General features: G+C 35.6%; 1 protein-coding gene across 1 annotated transcript; it reads right to left on the reverse strand.

Moving 5' to 3' along the window:
• Positions 1 to 10,058: 10,058 nt before the first annotated feature.
• On the reverse strand, positions 10,059 to 13,376 carry LOC112188721 (auxin-induced protein AUX22-like). The gene is given in 4 exon segments (XM_024327904.2): positions 10,059 to 10,466; positions 11,715 to 11,808; positions 12,841 to 13,093; positions 13,096 to 13,376. Coding segments are annotated over 4 exon segments (579 nt in total). The 5' UTR covers positions 13,210 to 13,376; the 3' UTR covers positions 10,059 to 10,348.
• Positions 13,377 to 21,873: the final 8,497 nt, after the last annotated feature.

Below are 21,873 nucleotides of genomic sequence, written 5' to 3' on the forward strand. Positions count from 1 at the left end.
TTCTAAAAAATGAAAGGACGAAAGAGCCCCGACACAATTAAATAAACAGTACAAACCTCATTCTACTGTAGGATAATTATAATGTCTAATCATGTCCATCGATGGAGCCGCGGAAGGAAAGCGGAAGGAAAGCCTCAAAGTCTCCCCCGTGTAGGGGTGGTGTCCCACAAGTCCTGGCTCTTGTCTTCTTGAAGGACAAGTCAAAAATACACGGAAACCCTTTACAGTTTCTCATGTGCCCACCAACCAAAATTACTTAAAAAGCTTGAGTGGGGCCCCTGTGACCACTCCATGTGACGTGTTTGTTTGTCGGTGACGGAAGGTCCTTTTTCTTTACCCTTGTTGAGAAACACGTGTCGGATTCTGCCGGATTCCTTCCGCAGTTTACCGTTATTTATCAGTTACTCTGACGCCATTCACCGGAATTTCCGGGCCTCCTGTCTTCCCATCGAGAATAATACGGATCGGTTTTTATATTTATTATTACCAAAATAAAAAGTTTATTTTCTCTTGTTAAATAAATTAATACGTAATCAACTTCTAGCTTTATCTATACACTCTATTTAAGATAATAGGTTTTGTTATGTAAAACTAGACGGGCCCCATACTGTGTGAAAATTGATATATTTTTAAAATAAAGAGTGGGTAGTTTTTTTTTATCGGTAGTTTTTTGTAGAAGTTTGTGGTTTTTTTTCCGTACTTATCTGCTTCTTACTTTTACATATATTTTTTATTTTCTGTTTATTTTATAAATAGACTATTTTACCCCTATCTGTTTTATGAGTGTTAAAGTTTTTTAATAATTCAGGGTTATTATGGTACATTTTTTCTGTTTTGGCTAACAAAGCCTCTTCTCTTAATAATAGTATATATGATAATTTCACTTGTGTGCAAACACTTTTCACGGTGTATTTCACCGATGAAAAACTTCCCACTATTTGTAGTAATTCTCAACTTTTTTCTTAATAAATTTTCTCACATCCATTTAATTAATTATTCACACCCATTAATTGATGTGTTTTTTCTAGTTTTAAATTATCCAAAACAAAAGATGGTCATTAGAGGGATTCAGCTCTATTAATCATATTCACTTGCTCAGTACATTTCCTACTCAGGTATACTCAATTGTCATTAGATATAAATCACAGGGTAGATAATAATAAGAAAATATTTATTCTCCTTCATTAAATTTAAATTCAACAAAAGTTACATAAGTAGGTAAATAAGACTGTGAGGTGTGTTATTCAAGGCTTAATAATAACCTAAGGAAGTTTTTCTATTTTTGAAAAATCAAATTTTAACGAGAGTAAGGGCAACCATACACCATTTTGAAGTTGCATGCAGAGCAGAAAAATTAGGCTTGAGACTTTAGCACCGAGAACCGGTGGAACCGGACCTAATTGAACTGGAACCAGCGGTTCAGTTCAGGTTTTAGTATTATTAACATGTCATTTTTCAAGAGCCGAACCGTTTTCATGTCATCAGTTCGATTCCGGTTCTCTTGTTTGTGAACATATAAGAACCGCAGGAACCGAGATATGCAGACCTACCACAAATAAAAGCCCATAATTCAACTAATTCAAGCCTTATTGCCCTAAGCCCAGGCCTGTTTCATTAACTTGACGTCTCGACCTAATGTTCCAAGACTTCGATCAAACACGACCTCAAACAGTCAAACCTCAGTTCCTCACTTCCTCTCTCGGTCCTCCTGAGTTCATCCCCAATTCCAGACCCAGCTTTCGAAGTCAAAATTGTCCTTCCTCAATTCAAAAATGCAAAACTTAAATCATCCCATTTTATCTGTGGCTCTGTGCTTCGAAATCATAAATCTCAAGTCCCAAATCGAAATCCTCTTTCCCCCTCTCGAGCCTATCATCCCATTTTCACTCTCCCCCACTTCGAAACAACAAGGCCTCCCTCGAGCTCTCTGTTTCTGTTTGCTGCCTTCTTTCTCTGCTGGTGAAGATTTCGATGCAAGAACCCAACATTGTAAGGCAGTTTGATTTTTCGTTCAAGTTAATTTCTCTTTCAATTTTTCGGTTTTGGTTGATGCAAAAACTTTCAATCTCGTCCCTTTTCTAGGTATATTAGTATATAAGCGTCTGTACTTTCTGGAGATGGAACATTGAACTATTGAAGTTCATCAGTTGATTGAGTTTATATGAGCTGTGCTGCAGTCTTGTGTAGCTGGGAAACTGTAATATTCTTTCATCTTGTTGTTAGGTACAGGAACCGAAAACAGGTCAAACCCGAACCGAACTAAATGGTTCGGTTCTCGAATGGTTCCTAATATAAATAACATGGTAACTGAACCGAAACAAGATTAACGGTTCTGGTTCTGGTTCCGGTTCCGGCAAAATATGACGTTTTCAGAACCGATCCCAGGCCTAAGAAAAATACATGCGACTTCAAAATAGCTTCCAGCAAAGACCAACGTCATTCTCTTACCAAAGAAAAATTACTTTGTGTTGCTATTATTAATTTATTATATGAGTAATACTTGAGAGCTCCATTATCAAAAATTTCTTCGTACAAACTTGTATTCTCCAATTGCAATACTTATTTCTTTAATCTTCTTGTTGTTTTTTTTTATTATAGATTTTGATCAATTAAGTGATTGTGCAAAAAAAAAAAAAAGGATAACTTTGAGAATCTCACCAACTTTGCCTCCACTTAAGGAAATTGATGACCTAATTATTAGGATTGATACAGACTTTGAATTCATTTAATAAGTGAAATTCACGCTCCTCATTTTATAGTCCATAATATAATATTAAGATATTAAAAAAAAATATAAAGTGTAAATTGTAAAATAGAAAATGTGAATTTCACTCACCACACACAAACCGTCATTCTAAAAGGCAAGCTTAAGTTCTGAAAACTACTCGTTAATTATTAAGTATAAGTGAAGGGTCAATATTGATTAAGGACATGGCTTTTTGAATTTGGTGACTGAGTCTAATTCTTCTACGGATCAAGCAGTTCACTAAATATTATTCTTTTAGTAGTTGAGCTTGTCAGTGGTTCAATGTAGGTGTATATTTAGATCAATAATGGTTCGAGGTCAACAATTTGTTCTAGGTTACTTCGCCACCATGCATTATATTATAACGCAAGGAGCTAAGATAGAGACTTAATAACTTTTGATTTCCCACTCAAAAGCTCTTAATCATGTGCTTCAACTTTTTCTACCTATTAATTTTCCACAAGAAAAAAAAAAGGGTACACTAATCTCTAATGAATTGTGTTGTTGAAATGGATCGAGTTAGCTAAGCTACAACAAAACTTATTGATCGAGATCTCAAGTTCTTGGAATATCTTTCCCAAGTAGAAGGCACCAAGACAGCCAGATATTTTTCAAATAGTACGTGCCAGCATTATTTCTAGTTATGAATAGAAATGTCTTTTTAGGTCTCCATGATATCAAAGCAATAGCATCTACTTCACATGGAGGCATCTTGAAACAGCTAGATAGGTTCTATATTTGGTTAGCCAAAGAGGCAAAGGCATGAAATGGTAGGGCATATACATGAAATTGATATATATATATATATATATATATATATATATATATATATTTATATATGTATGTGTGTGTGTACATGAAAGACAATTGTAAACCCATAATGCACTATATCATCAAAGCTAAATGTTTCACCAATAACTAGCACTTTTTCTAGTTTTCTTAAGACGTAGATTGTTCTACAAGGATTGAAAATTTCTTTTCACACTCACTTTTTGTACAAATTTGGTTGGGTGAGATCTCATTCATATGTAAAAGTTAACAATTATGTAGCCCATGTTACCATCTAACATAGAAGAGATCGAATATAAAAGTTTACATAATGGTGAATAGAAGCGACATTTTGATTTATAGGATCTTACATAATAAATTGGATAGTAAAATTTGCATTCTACTTTTTATATTCCACACTCCTTAATTTTTATTTTTTATTATATATATATTTTTTTTATCTCTAGAAAACTATGATATTTTGGTAATAAAAGCATCATGTGTTGATGAAGGTAATATTTAAAAAATCTAATGGGAGTGTGGATTATAAAAAATAGAGTGTTAATTTCACTCCCCAATATATATAAACTAATATACATAATTAATATGAGTGTCTCAATATTTAAGTTTTGGATTGAAAATTACCAGGCCAACACTCAATCACCTTTTTCATCGTCACTCAATATAACTCATCGACATGTTAAGCAAGTCATGATACATAAAATTGAAAATGTGTCAAGAATGAAATGATCATGCATCGAGAACGGTTAACAAAGAATAACAACATTTCATTTCTTAGGTCTCACTACCTATTAGTAGTTCTTATAGCTGAAATGCTAACGATAAGTAGATGTAACTTTTACCTTATGAAAACTAAATTTTTACTAATTTTTATAAGCCGCAACTTAATAGTATAACTTTTGAAATAAATTATTTTATTAAATATCACCAAACAACTTTTCCTATTTAACTTATAAAATAACCAACATTTCACATAATATAAGATATGCCGAACAAGATCATAGAGAACTTGATTGAGTGATTAATTAAAGGCTGCCTAACACTGGATCTAGGTCTCTGCACTCTTATCCTAGTCTGCTAGACATGATGGATTGGTTATACGTACAATTAATCAAACCCCAATCCATTTAAGAAAGTGTTCTAGTTTAAACCGATACACTGTAATGATATAGGATTAGCTTCATGCAACGTACTGTGGGAGTCGAATTAAAACTGAAGCATTAATTCCTAATAAAAATATTTGTTCTAATCATGTAAACCCTAAATTAGTAATTAACCAGAAAAGGCTCAGCTTGAGCCGTTCATAAGCTGATGAACAGTGACTGAGAATTAGTATATAGTAAATTATATTCATGCATATACACGTACATCTGCAGATTCGTGGAGTGGGAAGTCCCAATAACATTCATGCATGTCTACAGAATCTGCTAATTAGCTGCATCTAAAGACTCTAATCCTTGACCAATGTGACCCTAAAACAGTGTTATGGATCTCATCGATATACTAATTTCTATAAAAATCTAATTATATCATCCCGAGGTCAAGTGACCGAAAACAAAACTGTGCGACGCACTCCATATACATTGTCGCACATATTAATATATATGATTAAAAGCAAGAGGTCTTGTTCACTAAATCAAAGAATTCACTGAATCAAAGAATTTACTCAGTTAGATTTAAATTTAATGGTGAAGACTAAGGAGGTATTTAACAGTTTAAATGAATTTTAGCTCATTATTCTCTATTATTTGATTTAAATTCAAAAATAATTAAACATAACTGAGTAAAAGATTGAATAAGTAGGTAAATAAAACTCGATAGAGTAGGTTACTTGTCAATGGTCGGTACATAGCTCGATACAATATATATAAAAATATAAAAAAAATGTTCGATCGAGGTATGTGGGAATGCAGATTAGACCGAAAATATGATTCTGCACTAGAATTAAGCTTGAGCTAAATGCTATGCATTAATCATGTGCATAGGAAAATATAATTAATGTATATAGGCACAAAGAATATGAGAACATGGGATTTCTTTCTAGAACTTCACCCTCTTCTATAATATATGAAGTTCTTTCTATTTTAAAGTCAAAAGGAGAAATATTGATATTTGGCATGTGTCTGGGATTCAGATAACAAGTCTCCTGATTTTGTTAACCAAATATTCAATTCAAATATGAAAATTTTCATTTGTTGATAAAGTGGTGTTAACTCAGTATTTAGAGCACCCACTACTTAGCATCTAGATTTTGGGTTCGAGTCATCATGGAGGTAGGAGTGAAATCCTTTTATCCTCTTTAAATAAATAAAAAAATTTCATTTATTTAAAATTAAATTTTATTGAAAATACTTTATAAATTACCACTAACCTGCCTTTTAACATGTGCTCCGCACATGTCAATTGACTTTTATTTTTAAATTAAAAAAAGTTACAAAAGTTTCTCATTTTTTCATGGGAGATATTGCAATATTTTGAAATTGATATAGTCAATTGACTATCTTATCCTCATATAGAAATAATTTATTTATTAATATCTATATTATGTGAGGGCATATACGGTAGTTAAAAAATTTAACAATTCCCTCAATAACTGACTTAATTATATAAGATATATTAAACACACGAATTTCCCAGCAACATAATTCTCTCATTCAGTTTCACTAAAAAAATAAATGTTTGGTGACACTTACTAAGAGTAGGGCTGGGTTCGGTACGGTACCGGACCTTCAAGCCCAAAACCACCTACCGTACCAGAGCTTATTGGTACACAAAATGAAGTACCATTACCGGCCACAAAAGTCGGTATACCAACTTCTCGTTATTGGTTGGGCGGGCCTCCAACCAAGTTTAAGATTGGTCCAACTTTCAGCTACGACCCAAATGAAAATTTAAAATCCCAAACCTGTCAGCAACTGAAAAACTGAAAGCAAATGAAAAACAATCAAATAACTTATATGAAGTGTCCTTGATCAAAAGCCCTAAAATGAGCCAAAGTTATCCCACTTACCCCAGCAAAAGATTTTTATTCCGACTTACAATATTTGAAGTAAAATGACATTTTTTCCCTCAGCCTAATTGGAAAAAGACATCAATGCCATGCTCCTCTATCTCTCCGACACGAGCAACACACACACACACACTCTCTCTCTCTCTCTCTCTCTCTTATAAACAAGCCTTCGAATCCCTCTCCTACTGGTCCTCCAACGACTTCGACCTCTACATCTCCTCCGATCCTGATTTCCCGCCAGCCCAGTTCGTCACCGTCCACGAAGAAGACAACGAAGATTTTGACGGCGAAGATGACATCTTTTCCTAGTACCATTCCACAATCCACGCCGAGCGGAACCGCGACAACGTCGTTTTGGAACCCAATTCCATTTCCAACACCGACGACTTGTCGTCGGACCGTGAGAACCAGGTCAATTTTGTCATGGATCTGTTCCACCAGCGCATCGAGCAGTCTCAGGTAACGGCCCGTTCCGTTTTGGTCTTCGGCGACTCCGATTTTGGGGTTGTGGAGGGGAATTGCGACATGGATGATGGGTTGCATCTGGATTTGAGTTTAGGGTTAGGGTTAGATTTTAGGAATTGTTTTGATGATCCTGATGAAGATGACTTCTTCATGGGAAAGAGGGTTTCCGGGTCAGAATCCGGTGAGGCGACGTCTTCTGTAGGTAGGGTGGAGCCATTTGAGAGCTGTGTGAGGCTCGTTGGGTTTGGATCCGAGTCTGATGAGGATGAGAATGGGATTATTGGGCTTGATTTACATTCGAGGGTGAGTATGGTGAGGACCATGTTCATGGTGATTACGATGACGAAATGGGGGTTCCTCTGTTCTAGCTTTTTCCCCCCTTTTTTTGGTAAAATGGGGCAGAAGGCCTAGAATGGAAGAAAAAATGAAGGAAAAAAAAGGTTTTATTGGGCCAAAAGAAGTGTGTTAAGGGTCTATTGGGGGGCAATAGACGTTTTGAATTGATGTAATATTCTAATTTTTTTTTCTTTAATCAAAGTTTTATTTGTTTAAATCTTGGAAGATTAGTTATTATTCTGGCGACTGAAAGTCCTATGGAGGGGCAATAGACTTCTATTGGGGGGCAATACATGGCTGATAGTCGTCTATTGGGGGGCAATAGAGGTCTATTGGTGGACAATAGAGGTCTATTGCCCCTTTATTGGTGGGCAATAGATGTCTATTGGGGTAATAAACATTTCCGGTAAGGTTTTCTGAAAGGTCCGATGGGCGGCCGCTGGTGACAGGTGACCGGATTCTGGTGGCCAGTGACGGGCTCTGGCGAAGTCTCCTATGGTTTCTCTCTCTTCCATTCTCTCTCTCTCTCTCTCTCTCTCTCTCTCTCTCTCTCTCTCTCTCTCTCTCTAAATGACAAAGGGGTGAGGGGTAAAATGGTATTAAAAAAAATTAAATAAAAAAATCTTAATGGGTATTAGGGAAGACTCCCTTAGAGTGTATTGGGTAAAAGGGAATTAAAAAAACTTAATGGGATAAGTGGAAAAAAATCTCTAGAAATGGGGTAAATGGACAAAAACCATTATATGAATTTAAAGGCCGAAACCATAAGCAAATGTAAAACAACCAGATAACGTATAACTCACAGTCTCTCACATCAACTTCAGTTCATCACTTACAGTTCATCTCATCATCAGAATGAAATTGTGAATGCTGTGGTGCATGTAAAATTGTAAATGAGTCTTGGGTTGCCATTTTCTAATTCATCTATATTCCATTTAAAATGCTTTGCAACTCTTACTCTCTTATTCAAATAAAAGCTCTTACAAAGAGAACAACACATAGTCATGACAATTCAAACAGAGAATTATGCATATATCGAATTATACCTTCAATTGAATAGTCTTTCTTACAATTCAGAGTTCCACCATCGAGAGCCACAAACTTAGTCCTTCAATTGATTTGACTTTGCCTTCTTCTCCCTCAAACATCAAACTTAGTCCTCGGTGCTCCTGCTCCTCCAAGCACAAAAGAAAAACCATTAAAAGTTTAAAACCCATAACAAATTGGTAAATCTCAAGATAATATATAACATATCCAAGATCGAATTGCTAAAATTGGGTAGATCGAAGTCTCGAACCTCAACTCAACAATCCAAAGCTTCTAATCCAAACAATTGAAGCTCCGAGCTCGTACTCACCAGCAGTACTGCAGCAATTGTTCGACTAATGTGAATCGAATCGATTTGACATGAAATGAAATCGAATGGGTTGAACGATTTGATTCTTCGAAGAGTTAGAGAGGCTCAAAACCTCGCTCGAGTTCAAGAGAGAGAGAGACTAAGGGAGTGGTCGAGAGAGCAACTGGGGGATTAGGGATTAGGGTTTGGACCAAGAGTTTGAGAGGCTCAGGTCAGGTCTCGCTTGGGTTCGAGAGAGAGAGACGAGGTGAGTCATCAAGAGACTGAGGGATTAGGGATTAGGGTTTGGAAAGTTTTAATCTAATGGTTGTTAGTTAATATGGAATAAAATTGAAGAAAATCAACGGCTATGATTGATTATATAAGAAATATTTAAAATAATTAAATATTATATTAAATATGTGGTATGGTACAGTATACCGTATTTTGTTAAGATTCAATACCGCTACAGTACCAATTACACCCTCTCGGCTCTGTTATACCGTACCACAAATTCGGTAACAGAGATTGACAGTAACCGACACCCTTGATTCTGGACGGACTCGGTTGGCTGGTTTGGATCGGTTGAATTTGCCAACCCTAACTAAGAGCAGGTTGAGTGATTACCTATCAACCTCTAGGGCTACCGTGGCTTGTGGGCATACATGAATTGTTTTCTCTTCAAGTTCCGAAAGAGAGGGAGGAAAAGAAAAAAAAAAGTTTACATCAGGGTAGGAAGTTTCACAAGCCAGAAAAATTGGGTTTGAATAGTAAAACCCTGGTTTTCTTATATGGTTTAGGGGACAATAGATTGACATCTACATCTATCAAAATGCCCATTAACAATAGCCAGCTACTCTAAAGTCTAAACCATTTGAAAAATGATTAGAAACTTTAATTTCATGGAGAACACAGCATCATTCTTGTTCCCTCGTCCTCTCTTAACGTCAAGTGAACAATAACATACATAGCAGCAGTACTAGTACTAGTGTTAGCGAGTTCTGCTTCTTTTATGTTCCCTTGCCCTCCTTTTCAAACCAAGAACACTGGCCACCAGGAATTTCGGTCCACCCCTTAGCTAATTACAAGCTATCATCTTATAGGATTGATATTTTTGACAAAAAAATAATATTAGATTGATTTTCATTATCACTCACTTAAAATCAAGATCTGCAAAGTTCAAATTCTTCAATTTTTTAAGATCAACAGTGAATTTATTGGTGGAAGCTTATAACTCAAGTTGTTGAATTTATGGGGTTTACATTCATGATTAGGGTTTTACTCTAACCTTTCCTCTGGTCAGAGTGGGGGAGCTAGGGTTTTTCATCAAATGGAAGCCTCATTAATTAAGAACTTATCATTGAACAAAAGAAAAATCCAGTAAAATAAATTGTCAATTTCAAACACATATTACAACCAAATGATGAGGGAATTGTCTTTCCTCTTTCTCTAGTGTCCTTAATCAATCTTAATATCAAAGTTTCACATCAGGAATTAAAACATTATGCAAGAATTCGATCAATTCGCTGCTTACAATTACCAGAAATTAACTATAAAAAAATTGCAAACATATATGATGTCGTAGGTAGAGACGAGGTACGACAGTACGTACGTTATACTAATTGAGTAATTGATCTCCATTTTTCATTTTTTTCTGAAGTGATAATTATTTAGGTTCGTCTTTCATCGTTGCCTTGAGGAAGCCCTTGGACTCCAGGACTCCAAATCCCTTGGCATCCGATCTCTTCATGATCCGTAGTCTCTTGCATGACTCGAGAAACATCCTGTAGGTAAATTACAAACAAATTTTAGGTTATTAATAGGTTTCTACTGAAACTTTGTTGGTGCAAAGAAAATTGGTCGGAATTAGATTTAGACTATCAAACGTAAAATTAATATGAAGAAAATTTGCTACTATGTCGATGATGGTAAAAGTGGTGGGAGTACACAGAATATTATGTATGCATAAGTACTGTGTACTACTGGATATGTGGTTAGAAAGACCTTTAATTTTCTCCGTAAGAACAAAATAATGGCTTGGCTTGACCAGGCCATACTGTCTCCAAAGGACAATTTTGTATCATTCAGCCCGACATCATTATAAGAAATGCTTATGTCGGTAGTGTAGCAAGGGGGTCCAAGATTTGGTATTGAAAATAATGTGAGAAATAAATGACCAAAACCATAATTAGCATGCATGCCTAATAAGTGCTGGTTTTAAGGACTTCATTAGTGTTAACCCTCCTTCACTTTATGACTAATGACTAATTCGCACCCATTGTTGACCCAATTGATTGATTTTCTTTTCTACAATTAGTCACCATTTCATCTTTCCCACAATAAGCAAACATGAAATATTTAGTTCTAAGAGATAATTTAGAGTCTCGCTTAATAAGGAAGCATGAAAATTTTGACTTCCTTGGTTCAATTGACTCTTATCTAGCAAGTTTAGTTTAAGTGATTATAAGCAACTCCAACAGATTCCCTATATTTTGATTTTTCTCTACTTTAGGGAAAAATGAGACTGTTTTGCTCCAACAGATTCCCTATAACTATCTCTATTTTATAGAAAGAGAGGAGAGAGAAAACCAAATTCCCTATATTTACAGCAAACTCCAAAATTGTAAAGAAGAATATGGAGATTTTATAGATTACTGTAAACTAGGGAATCTGTTGGAGTTAGAGAAGAAAAATAGGCTAAAGGTTTGACTTTTGCTTCTCTATAATACAAAAATTATAGGGAAGCTGTTGGAGTTGCTCTAATCTTAAAACTGAGTGAAGAAATTATTGAATATATCAAGTTCACAGTGTCACAGACTCTAATAAAAATAGACGAATTAAACTGATATGTGATATGTGTTTGAACTTTAAAGATGACTGAATATCTACTTTCGACTTGTTTTATAAAATAATTCTAGAATTTTAGTGTGCACTTTGATCTAATATTCATGTTTTTTTTTTTTTTTGACAAGACTTCTAAATCATGTTGAAATCAATAGTAAAGGAGTTGGTTTGAATTAAAAAGAACTTACTCCCAAGGGACGTCTCCCACTAGCATCCAATCTCCATCCTTGTCTTCATAAATGGGTGCAAACTCGCAGCTGTCTGCATCCTTCAACACCTCGCCTGTCGACATTTAAACACAAAATTTAATATTAATTTAACGAATTAGATTATAACTAAGATTAAGAGTGAGGAATAATCAATGAATATAAGTCCAAAAACTAGAATTTTAATTTTGAGCCAGGGACTAATTAACCGAAGATTTCGTACTTCAAATGTTTTACAGTTAAATTTGGCAGAGAAACATGAAGAGTCCCGGTCTCCTGGTCAGCAGCTGACCAGGGATTGTGTGGTCACTCACCGTCAGGTTGACAGCTCTCACCATAGATCTCATCACTTAGCTGTCAACCGTTCGATTGAAATCGGACAGTGAGTGACCACACAATCCCTGGTCAGCTGCTGACTAGGGGAACATTTTTGGAAACATGAAATATCATGGAGTATGGTAGAAGGTCTCCGAATTAACATAAATTTAGGAGGAATTGCAATTAACTCTGCAAAGGAGAAAGTGTAAAAACTAAAAAGTTGCATGAGCCACATAAAAAGGATTGGGGGGCTACAATATCAAAATTGAAAAATCTTAGATTCACCCTATTTTTAATAAATTAACCTTGTATTTTTATAAAATTTATCAATTTTATGATAGTTCAACCTTCTAATTGGACAAAGTGATGTTAGCTCAGTGGTTAGAGCACCCATTACCTAACATCGAGGTTATGGATTCGAGTAACCATGAGGGTAGGAGTGAAATCCTTTAATCTTTTTTTATAATAATAATATAAAAAAACCTTCTAATTGGATCAAATAAATAATAATTTTATAAAAATTTTGATACAATTAGATGCAATGGTGACCCTAATCATAAAGAATTACTTTACCTCTTCTACTTCAATTTAACGATATATTTTGTACTCCTATTGATCTCGACTCTTTCTTTATTTTATTTTTTTGAAAGGCAACTCTTTCTTTATTTAATTACTCTGATATGAAAACCATAGAAAGCACTAAAGTTGATTGATAGTTTGCGCTTTCATGATAAAGCCTTAATATATATGTAAAGCATAAAAAGAAAAATATAGATCGAGTACTACTCACCTATACCAAAACAACCAAATAGCTTCTCCAAGGCCACAGCAAGATCTGCATAGCAGTTGTGCATGCCCAAGTCTATTTTACGAAGAAAAGGCGCACCATCCATGCTGACTTTCACGTACATTTTCGAAGTCTCACTCAAGCTGTTAACCTTCCTCCGATATGAACACACCGGAGGCCACCCCACAACTTGACTCTTGGCTTGATCTTTCCGGTAGTCATCACGGTCACCAGAGTTGGCGCCGTTGCCATCCCCCCATTAATCTCTGAAAATACCCTCTTCTTCTCCTTGATTTTGTCCACTAAACTTGGACCACTAGGGAGACCTAACCTCAGCTCGGTAATTTCCAGCCCTAGACCTTCTTTCGCCATCTGGGGTTTTCAGTTTCAGAGCAGTTTGGCTATGCTTTCTTTTTTTTGCTCGATCTTTTGGATCAAATAACTGTGTTGTGAGAATCAGGTTCTTTTGTATATGGTTTTATAAAGCGAGTAGCTAGAGAAATGCAATTGGTTAGTTGTAGATGGTGAATGTTAGGGACGGAGGACACGGTGGGAGCAATGACAGGTCAACTATGGCTTGGTGGTCGGTCACATGAGAGGCAAAAGTGGGGGATGTGTGCCCCCTATAAACACTAGTAAAGGCCGGCACCATAAGTTGGATATGGGACAGATCCTATGGCTGATTGGTAAGTTGTGATTTGGTGGGATCTCATATTCACCGTCTGATCTCGTGACTTTGGAACAGATCATGTGATTTATTGATTATGGTCCTGCTTTGCCTAATTTCTTCCTGATTGTGGGGGTCTTATTATAAACAGGGCTAGCTGGGAGTAGAGATGTTTGCATCATGAAATCATGGGAGTATGTTTTGGGGTTAATTAAACACATTACTTTGTTTCAATCAGTACTTACCAATTTCAATCAATTAAAGCCAATTGTTATTTTATTTGTCGATAGGTCAAGTAAGTACTGATATGTAGTCCAGTGTGCTTGGTTGTGAAAGTGAACTGGACTTCGTATAACAAGAACGATTCAAAATTGGTTGATCGTTGATATGGAGTTCAGTATGGTCTAGTCCTTCAAGGTTTATCAAAATCTCCAGTCCATTCCACGTCAATATGATCAGTACGTTTAGTGTTTATATGGAGTCCCGTCAACTACTAGGCATTCAAAACAAGTACATGCTCGAGCATAATTGACCAACTATCTACATGAACAACTGAAGAGGATGAAGCGTTATCCACCCAGTTTCCTTTAATGGTAATGATCGAAGACTATAGGGACTCCAGAGCACAAGCTGGATGATTTGCATAGGTTTTTTTTTTTTTTCCTAATAAAGTTTTAAAAGAAGTCTAATTGACCTAAAAAAGTTTGGGTTTCATGGAATGATTTCTTAAGAATAGATGATTTTTTAAGGGAATTGAAAATGACACTCCTTTTGTTATAAATCGAACTCTCGTGATGAGTAAAAAATGGGTTTCACTATAGTCTTTGCATAAAAAACTATGGGTGCAGCTATTGCTACCTTATTATTTTCTTAGTTCATCCTATAAACATTTGAATTATTGAAAGACTATATTACCCAAGTGTAAAATGACTAATTTATCTTCTCCACCCAAATTTGAATTTATTACCATTTTTTTGTCTTTTTGTCACCTCCTCATCGTTAATTAGTTATTCAATTCACAAAATTATTACCTTTAACTTCATCAAAATCTTTGCAATATTCTTTGTGAACACCGAAAGTAAAAATTTAAAACACGAAGAAAAAAAAATCAATCTCTTCTTCATTAATCATAGTTGTAAATTTACTAATTTTTTTACATAGACTGAAATAGAGAACATTGAAATTGAAAGAAAAAAATTAAAAAAATGGGAGTAAATCAGATTATGATTTTATTAGGAAACTTTAATAAAATTTAATTTATTTATGAGTATAAATTAAATGAGAGATTTTCATTAAAAAATATTTATTTTTTAATTAGATATGTCATATAAGGATATTCTTGGAAAAAGAAATGGGTTCAATAAGTAAATTTAATAATTAAAATTAAAATTAAAATGTAGGGTGTAATGAGCAAGTAGGGTGAACAAAGAAAATAATAGGGTGACAATAGCCGCACCCCAAAACTATTTATGTTTTTGCACGACACGGGTTTACCATATGGTCCATGTAATTCATTTCCTTTTCTTTTTGGACTCGACATGGGTTTACCCTATTTTCTTTTTGGACTCGAGTTCCCCTACTTCATTAAGTCCAAAAAATTAATTATTTATTGGAACCTTAAACTAATTGAAATGACTATTTAAATAATAGATTTTAACTATAAGTTCGAGTTTCTAACTGATAAAGTAATTTGACCTTCAATTGTTGGAGTAGTTTAAATCCTTTTAAACACATTCATGCGGGAATTATATTCTGAACATACCCCCGCACGTGTGTTGAATTTTCAAGGCACATTTAGACAACTTATATTGGGTGACATGGAGCCCAAGTGCCTTGTGATATTTACATGTGGATTAACTTGGATCTGATACCATGATAAAGTAATATAGACTTCTTTTTTATCTCACTCATAATACTATAACATACCTCTAACGTGTGGTGAATTTTCAAGTCACACTTAGACATCTTATATTTGGTGATGTGGAGCCCAAGTGCATACCTTGTAGCATTCACATGTAGATTAACTTGGCTCTGATACTATGATAAAGTAATATTAACTTCAGTACGATCTCACACCTAAATCGATCTTATTAGGTCGAACATTCAACCAATGAATGTTCTCATTTTCCTTTAAAGTTGATGATTCAACAATGAAGTGTCACAAAATAACGAATAATGCATTGCCACATTCATTGCTTTTTTGTTTTACTCCAAAATAATGGAGCCTAATTTGTTTTGATGTAATAAGCTTAATCAGATTAGTTTTGAGCCATGATCACTTTAAGTTTAACGGATATGAATTAAAATTCTCAAGAAACATATCCCCATATTTTCTTCATTATCTCCCACACAGCATTGCAACAACACCTTATTTTAATACTTCAAAGTACAAACACAAAACCCGGCCAATTGACAAAAGTTCTTGAACTTTAAGCTTCTATCTTGCACCAAGAAATGTGAGATCTCTCTCCAGAGTGGTGTATTTTTGCTATCGCATAGGTCCATCGTTTTTTCTGTATGCAAATCAAACTAATGCGTTGATTTGCTAATCGTCATCGGAGAACACATGCATTTGATGTATCCACCTCGTGTGCCTCTATCTAACAAGTATGTGGTTGACGCTGTCCGATCTGTATCTTTCCTAGTCGACAACAACCATGAAATGCACTTGATTGTATCCAGTGGCGGATCTAAGATATGAAAATGGGGTGGGCTACATTTTTAGATCTCTTTCTTTATGCGAAGTCCAATTTTTTTTTTTAGTACAACTATACATAAGTGTAGGAGTTGAGTATGTATCATTGAAATGGGCATAGCAATCACAATCCCAACAGCTAGTGCAGCAAGAGTAGGATTGATTAGTGTGTGTATATTGTGGAAATGATAGAAGAGTAGGGTTGATTTGTCTTCTCAACCATAATTCATTTCTACCAATACGTTAAAACTTCAGACCAAATTACTCATTTTTGCTCCATCTAAACCAACCCAGATAAAGAACCAAGAAAACGGAAGACGAAGGTTGATTCACACATATTTTTTTTCCTTTCTCGAAGTAACCTGATTTGGCTGGGTATGAGACTACACTGTAGGTATACTTGAGAGATTTTCGACCGAAACTTGAGTTGGGCTATAGCCCAACCAACCCTTGACTTACTTACGCCCCTGACTGTACCCTTGACCTTCGAAAACATCACAAATTTCTTGTATTGTTAAATAGTTACAAGATTTTACTCTTTCACATTCCTGTACACATTAGGCTATGCTACCATACAATATAAGGTCCCAAAGTTTCAAACTCTTTTATTAACAAAATAATTACTATTAAATAATTCAATAAATTCTATTTGAATGTGGAGAATAATATAATTTTCAAGATACTCATATTATGTCTTGTTTGCAGAAACCTTAAAAGCCTCCGCGCTGCTCAATTCATTGATGACCATTGCCAATTCTCTCCTCTTTCCTTCTCCAATGACGTCAATCGAGGATATCACCACGAGGTTTGCTGCTTATCTGGGTTTATTTGGAGGCACCAAAGTGGTGGATGTCAAATGACATCGATTATTGGTGGCATTGTCATGCACGCGATGCCATTCTTCCTCAGAAGGATTGAAGGATTCTGATTCACAAGAAATTTGATGTAAGGGATCTCCAACATCTAATATTCTAAAAGAGCTAGGCGCTAGTCGGGCTGTGACTCGGGGACTGGGTGGTTTTTTTTTTTTTTTTTAAAATTTAATTTTTTTAATTTTTAACTTTACAATATATAATTATATAAATAAAAATATAAAAGTATTATAATTCAAATTAATTATTATAATTCCATATTTCCATATCAAATCAAAGCTTCAAAACATAAGCTAACAATAAGTTAAGAACTCCTTTGAATCAATAATTCCAAATACAGGTCAGTAACAACTAACAACAACACATGGGAATGTCCAAATTGAATTCTAGAATCTAGGTCAAATTAAATACTACACTCCAAAGGCAAACCCTTTTAACTCATTTAGAACTATAAGGACATCTTTGAATTGATGCGAATTCAAAGTACAACATCCAATCGCAAATCACATACTGCACACACAAATAAACTAAACTAATCTAAGAATCCTCAAGAAAACAATCTCTAAAACATGCCTGCTCTGCAATCGCAGGGGAAAACCAACAAGAGTAATCAATTGATTAAATTTAAAGCTCATCAAAATAAAAAAACTGTTGAGAATGTGTATAAATATAACTCCCACATTAGAAAATTATAAGGGTTTGGGTCACTTCATCCATTTCCAATTGGTTTTGGATCAGATCAGAGCAGCTTACCCACATGTTTGGTTTCATCGATGGCCACACATGCTCACCGTCACACAATATAACTTGTCCACGTGTAAGGCTTGAGAAATCGCCACATGTGCGGAGGTGTGTTGAGAATGTGTATAAATATAACGCCCACATTGAAAAAATATAACCTTACTTATAGGTTTATAAGGGTTTGGGTCACTCCATCTATTGCCAATTGGTTTTGGATGCGAATCCTAGATTACTTTATCAATAACTCCACGCCTAGCTTCTGTAATAACATCACTTCTCTTTGAGAGTAATAGATTAATAGAATAACATCACTTCTCATAATTCATATTTATAAATAGAACAATAGAATAAACCAAGAACTGGGTTTAATCAATTTCAGATTAAGAGCAATCAATCAAAACCAAGTTTAGAAATCAAAACCCACATAGTAAACCGATCAAATTTTTGAATTAAAGACTGTCAGGTGATGTGGGGAGAGAGAGAGAGAGAGAGAGAGAGAGAGAGAGAGAGAGAGAGAGAGAGAGAGAGAGAGAGAGAGAGAGAGAGAGAGAGAGAGAGAGAGAGAGAGAGAGAGATCGACACCGTCGTGCCACTGCCTGTCGTGTCGCTGTCGTCGACCGTCGACTCGTCGAGGAGACTAGGAGAGAGATCTGGGTGAGAGAGGATTGGGATTTAGAGAGGATTGCGAGAGGTCTAGGTTTCATTTTTGAATCAAGGGGATTGAGAATTTAGACTTTCAGTTGAAAGAATGAGAGATGAAGTCTCTTCATTCGTCTTTTTGCATCTTGACGATAAAGGAAAAAAATTATTCAGCCGCTAGCACCCAGCTCCCAGGTCGCCCCACCTTACCTCTGCCTAGAGCGCCTAGGTGGCCACCTAAGAGGCCAACGCCTAAGACAAATGTAAATGCAAAAATCCGATCGGTGCCTTGCCGCCTAGAGCATTTTTTAGAACATTGGCAGCATCATTATGTTGTATTCGGGTCTTTAGAAAAAAAAAATCGGCTACAAGAGAAGCCGAATGATTTGCTAGTGTTCTCTTTTGATGAGCTTGGAGACAGAAACAAAGTTCTGCATAGAGGACAACGGAATTTTGCTAGGGCTCTTATGGTTTTATAGGAGTATGATGGATAGTCGCATGTGGACAATATTTCCCTCTTCGATGTCTTCTACTGGGTCCGTATTACCAACATTCTTCTTGCTTTTGAGGTTAAGCAGAAAAATTTCAACATAGCTACTGTTGTTGGTAAGCCATTGGAACTAGATGAGAAGTTTTTTAATAGTAAGAGGGAGATTAGGGTTATGGTTTTGCCGTGATATTGCCAAACCAATCTTTCTGAAGAAGGTTATGAAGATTGCTCTGAGCGTTGTGGAAGAAATCTCTTATTTTTTGAAAACCTGGTTGGACACTTTAGAGGTTATGGCTTGGTATTCCAAGTATCTGGATCATGTGTGTTGGAGCGGCAGGTTGTATATACGGTTGAGAAGCCATCAACACTGAAAATCAACTTTGTTGAAGGCGGTTCAATTTTGGAGGTGCAACTTTCAAATTCTCATCCTCTGTGCCATATCCAGGTTATACATATCTGTTCAATAATCTGAAGCAGAGTTTCATGACCAACAAATTGAAAATCTTGTGATACTCACTTATAAGACTAGGCCATGTTCGTACGAGCTCAAAGAAGGCCTTGGCCTTAGTTCCTGTGGATGAGCAGCAGATTGAAAAATAGGAGAGGGTGCACTCATCGACCCGCTCCCTAAAAAAGCTGAAGGTGTAAACTACTTCTTCTTTTTTGGAGCAGAAAATAGTGCAACTAAAGAAGCTTAAAACTCGATAATTCTCTTCTTAATTCACAGTTCACTCTTTAGGGATGGTTAAAGCACTGAGGCACACTGGTGCAAGCACAGTAGGCTGTGACTGATGTCAAAGTTATTGAAAAGAAAAGAGGCCGTCCATTGGGTGCAAAAAACAAAAATCCTCCTAAAGCTAAGAAGGAGCAAGATGAATATGGTCCTCTATGCTTGACTTACCCCTGCAAGACTCCTTGCCCTAGCAAGGAAAAGAAGAAACTTATCGATTAATTTTTAGATTGTGTCTTGCGTACATGCTATGAGATTAATTATACACCTAGTTAATGAAGCTCCTGGAGTACCACAATTGAGTTATCTTTATTAAGTTAATTTATGTAGTATGTTAGATTCTTAAATAAGTGAGTTTTGGTGTATAAGTGAATGGTATCAAAGTTTCCCATATTTAGGATGGTTGTATGAGCCATTCTGGCCTACGTTCAATTGAAATCTATTTTAACTTAAAAAAAAAAAATTATGTCTTGTTTCAAAATTCATCCATAATGATAATTAGTCAGCAATCCATATGCTTGAGGAAAAATAAATAACATCACACAAATTGAAACAGTACACAAAATTAAACCACATTAGAATAAAAAGGATGAAAACCTAAGTAATAAACCTAGGGAGCCAAAACTAAGCTAAGGGACTTTGAGTTAAAAATGGATTTAGACAAAAACAAAACAAACCCCATTTCAAATCCACTATGGGAAGCCAACCACCCAAAAAAAAAAAAAAAAAAGGAGAAAAATCACAAACAGTGTCTGAACTTTGCCCTATTAATAACTCAAGTTTCAGAAATATCAAATTGGTACCTGAAGTTTTTGTCGTGACCTAACATATATACCTAGAATCACTGAGGATGTTAACTGACTTGATGCATAAACTCTCGCAAGCGTACGAATCGTATCAAGATAGGGAAGTATTAAGCCCAAAATTATCGTACCAATGGGATTAGTGGCTAACCCACAATCCTTGGGTAGTTGGAACTAAAGACACTTAGCATGCAAAAGAAGAATAAAATAAAGAAAATTTTACTCTAAGGCACCAGGCCTTAGCAATGCTCAGCTTTGGTTCTCATCAAAGCCTAATCAAAACTAAGAGCTTGTTGGTGGTTATTTACAATGAGCCGGAGTTTCAATATTTTGAGAGAGAATTTTAGATTAACCAAATGTAATGAAATGTAAATTAATAAAAATGCAAAGAAATTAATAAAAGTGTAACCAAATAAATGGGAATGTCGGGTGCTAGGGAGATTCCTTCACCCAAATTCTGTGTGTCGGAAGCTAATCTAATGTAAATGCAAATTTCCTACTTTGGCAGTAATCGTATCCAAAGCGGTTCAAGGCTCAAGGACCGAAATTCCATTTCATTGTATTCCTACTCTGGTTTAAGAGTCGTAGGAACTCACTTGACATGAATTAGAGTCGGTTCAAGGGTCACTAAGTCACATTAAGAGGCCTAGAGATAGAGGAATTAGACTACTAAGCGACCCACTCACGCAATCACATAACGGGTATAAATCACTATGCTTATAACCCCTCGAATACGAAATTAAGGGTTTCTATCTTAGGAATTAGAGGGGATCAAGCCTTTGACTCCATCCTAGACATGCTCAAAATACACACCCTAGAGTTGGCTAGGCTCCTAGACATGCATTTGAACCCAACAAAAATAGATATAAGCATCCATCATATGAAAATTGCATCGCTACAATAAATTAAACATCTTTTACATACAAAATTTGGGCTAGGGCACACAACCCTAACCCCCAACAAGGAAATTACTCACAACCCATAATCATAGACATCAAAATTACAAAATTCAAATAGAAAAGAGTAGAGAAGTGTACGAGAAAACAAGGATAATCACAAATAGCTAAAAAGCTAGCATGACTAACCTTGAATTACAACTCCTACAATTACCCAAATATTGAATCTTGTAGATGTTGAGTCCCTTGATGGATCCTTGAAGCTTTGTGTGAGTAGTCCTTCAAATCTCAAAATAAAATAGAAAGAAAAGAGGAAAAATGGAGGGGAAGAATAGGAGAGTGAGAGTAAGAGTGAGAGCAGCCCAAAGGCTGCCCCCAAAATGTATGCGGCGCTGTTATGTTGTTCTCGGTTTCTTCCTCTTCTATGAATGGGCTCAGACCCTTTTTAATTGTGCGGTTGCGGTTAAGGTTGCAAAGAAGAGAGAATGATAGATAGGGTATGG

The sequence above is a fragment of the Rosa chinensis genome, chromosome 2 (assembly GCF_002994745.2).
Source record: "Rosa chinensis cultivar Old Blush chromosome 2, RchiOBHm-V2, whole genome shotgun sequence".
NCBI classification, from domain to species: Eukaryota; Viridiplantae; Streptophyta; class Magnoliopsida; order Rosales; family Rosaceae; genus Rosa; species Rosa chinensis.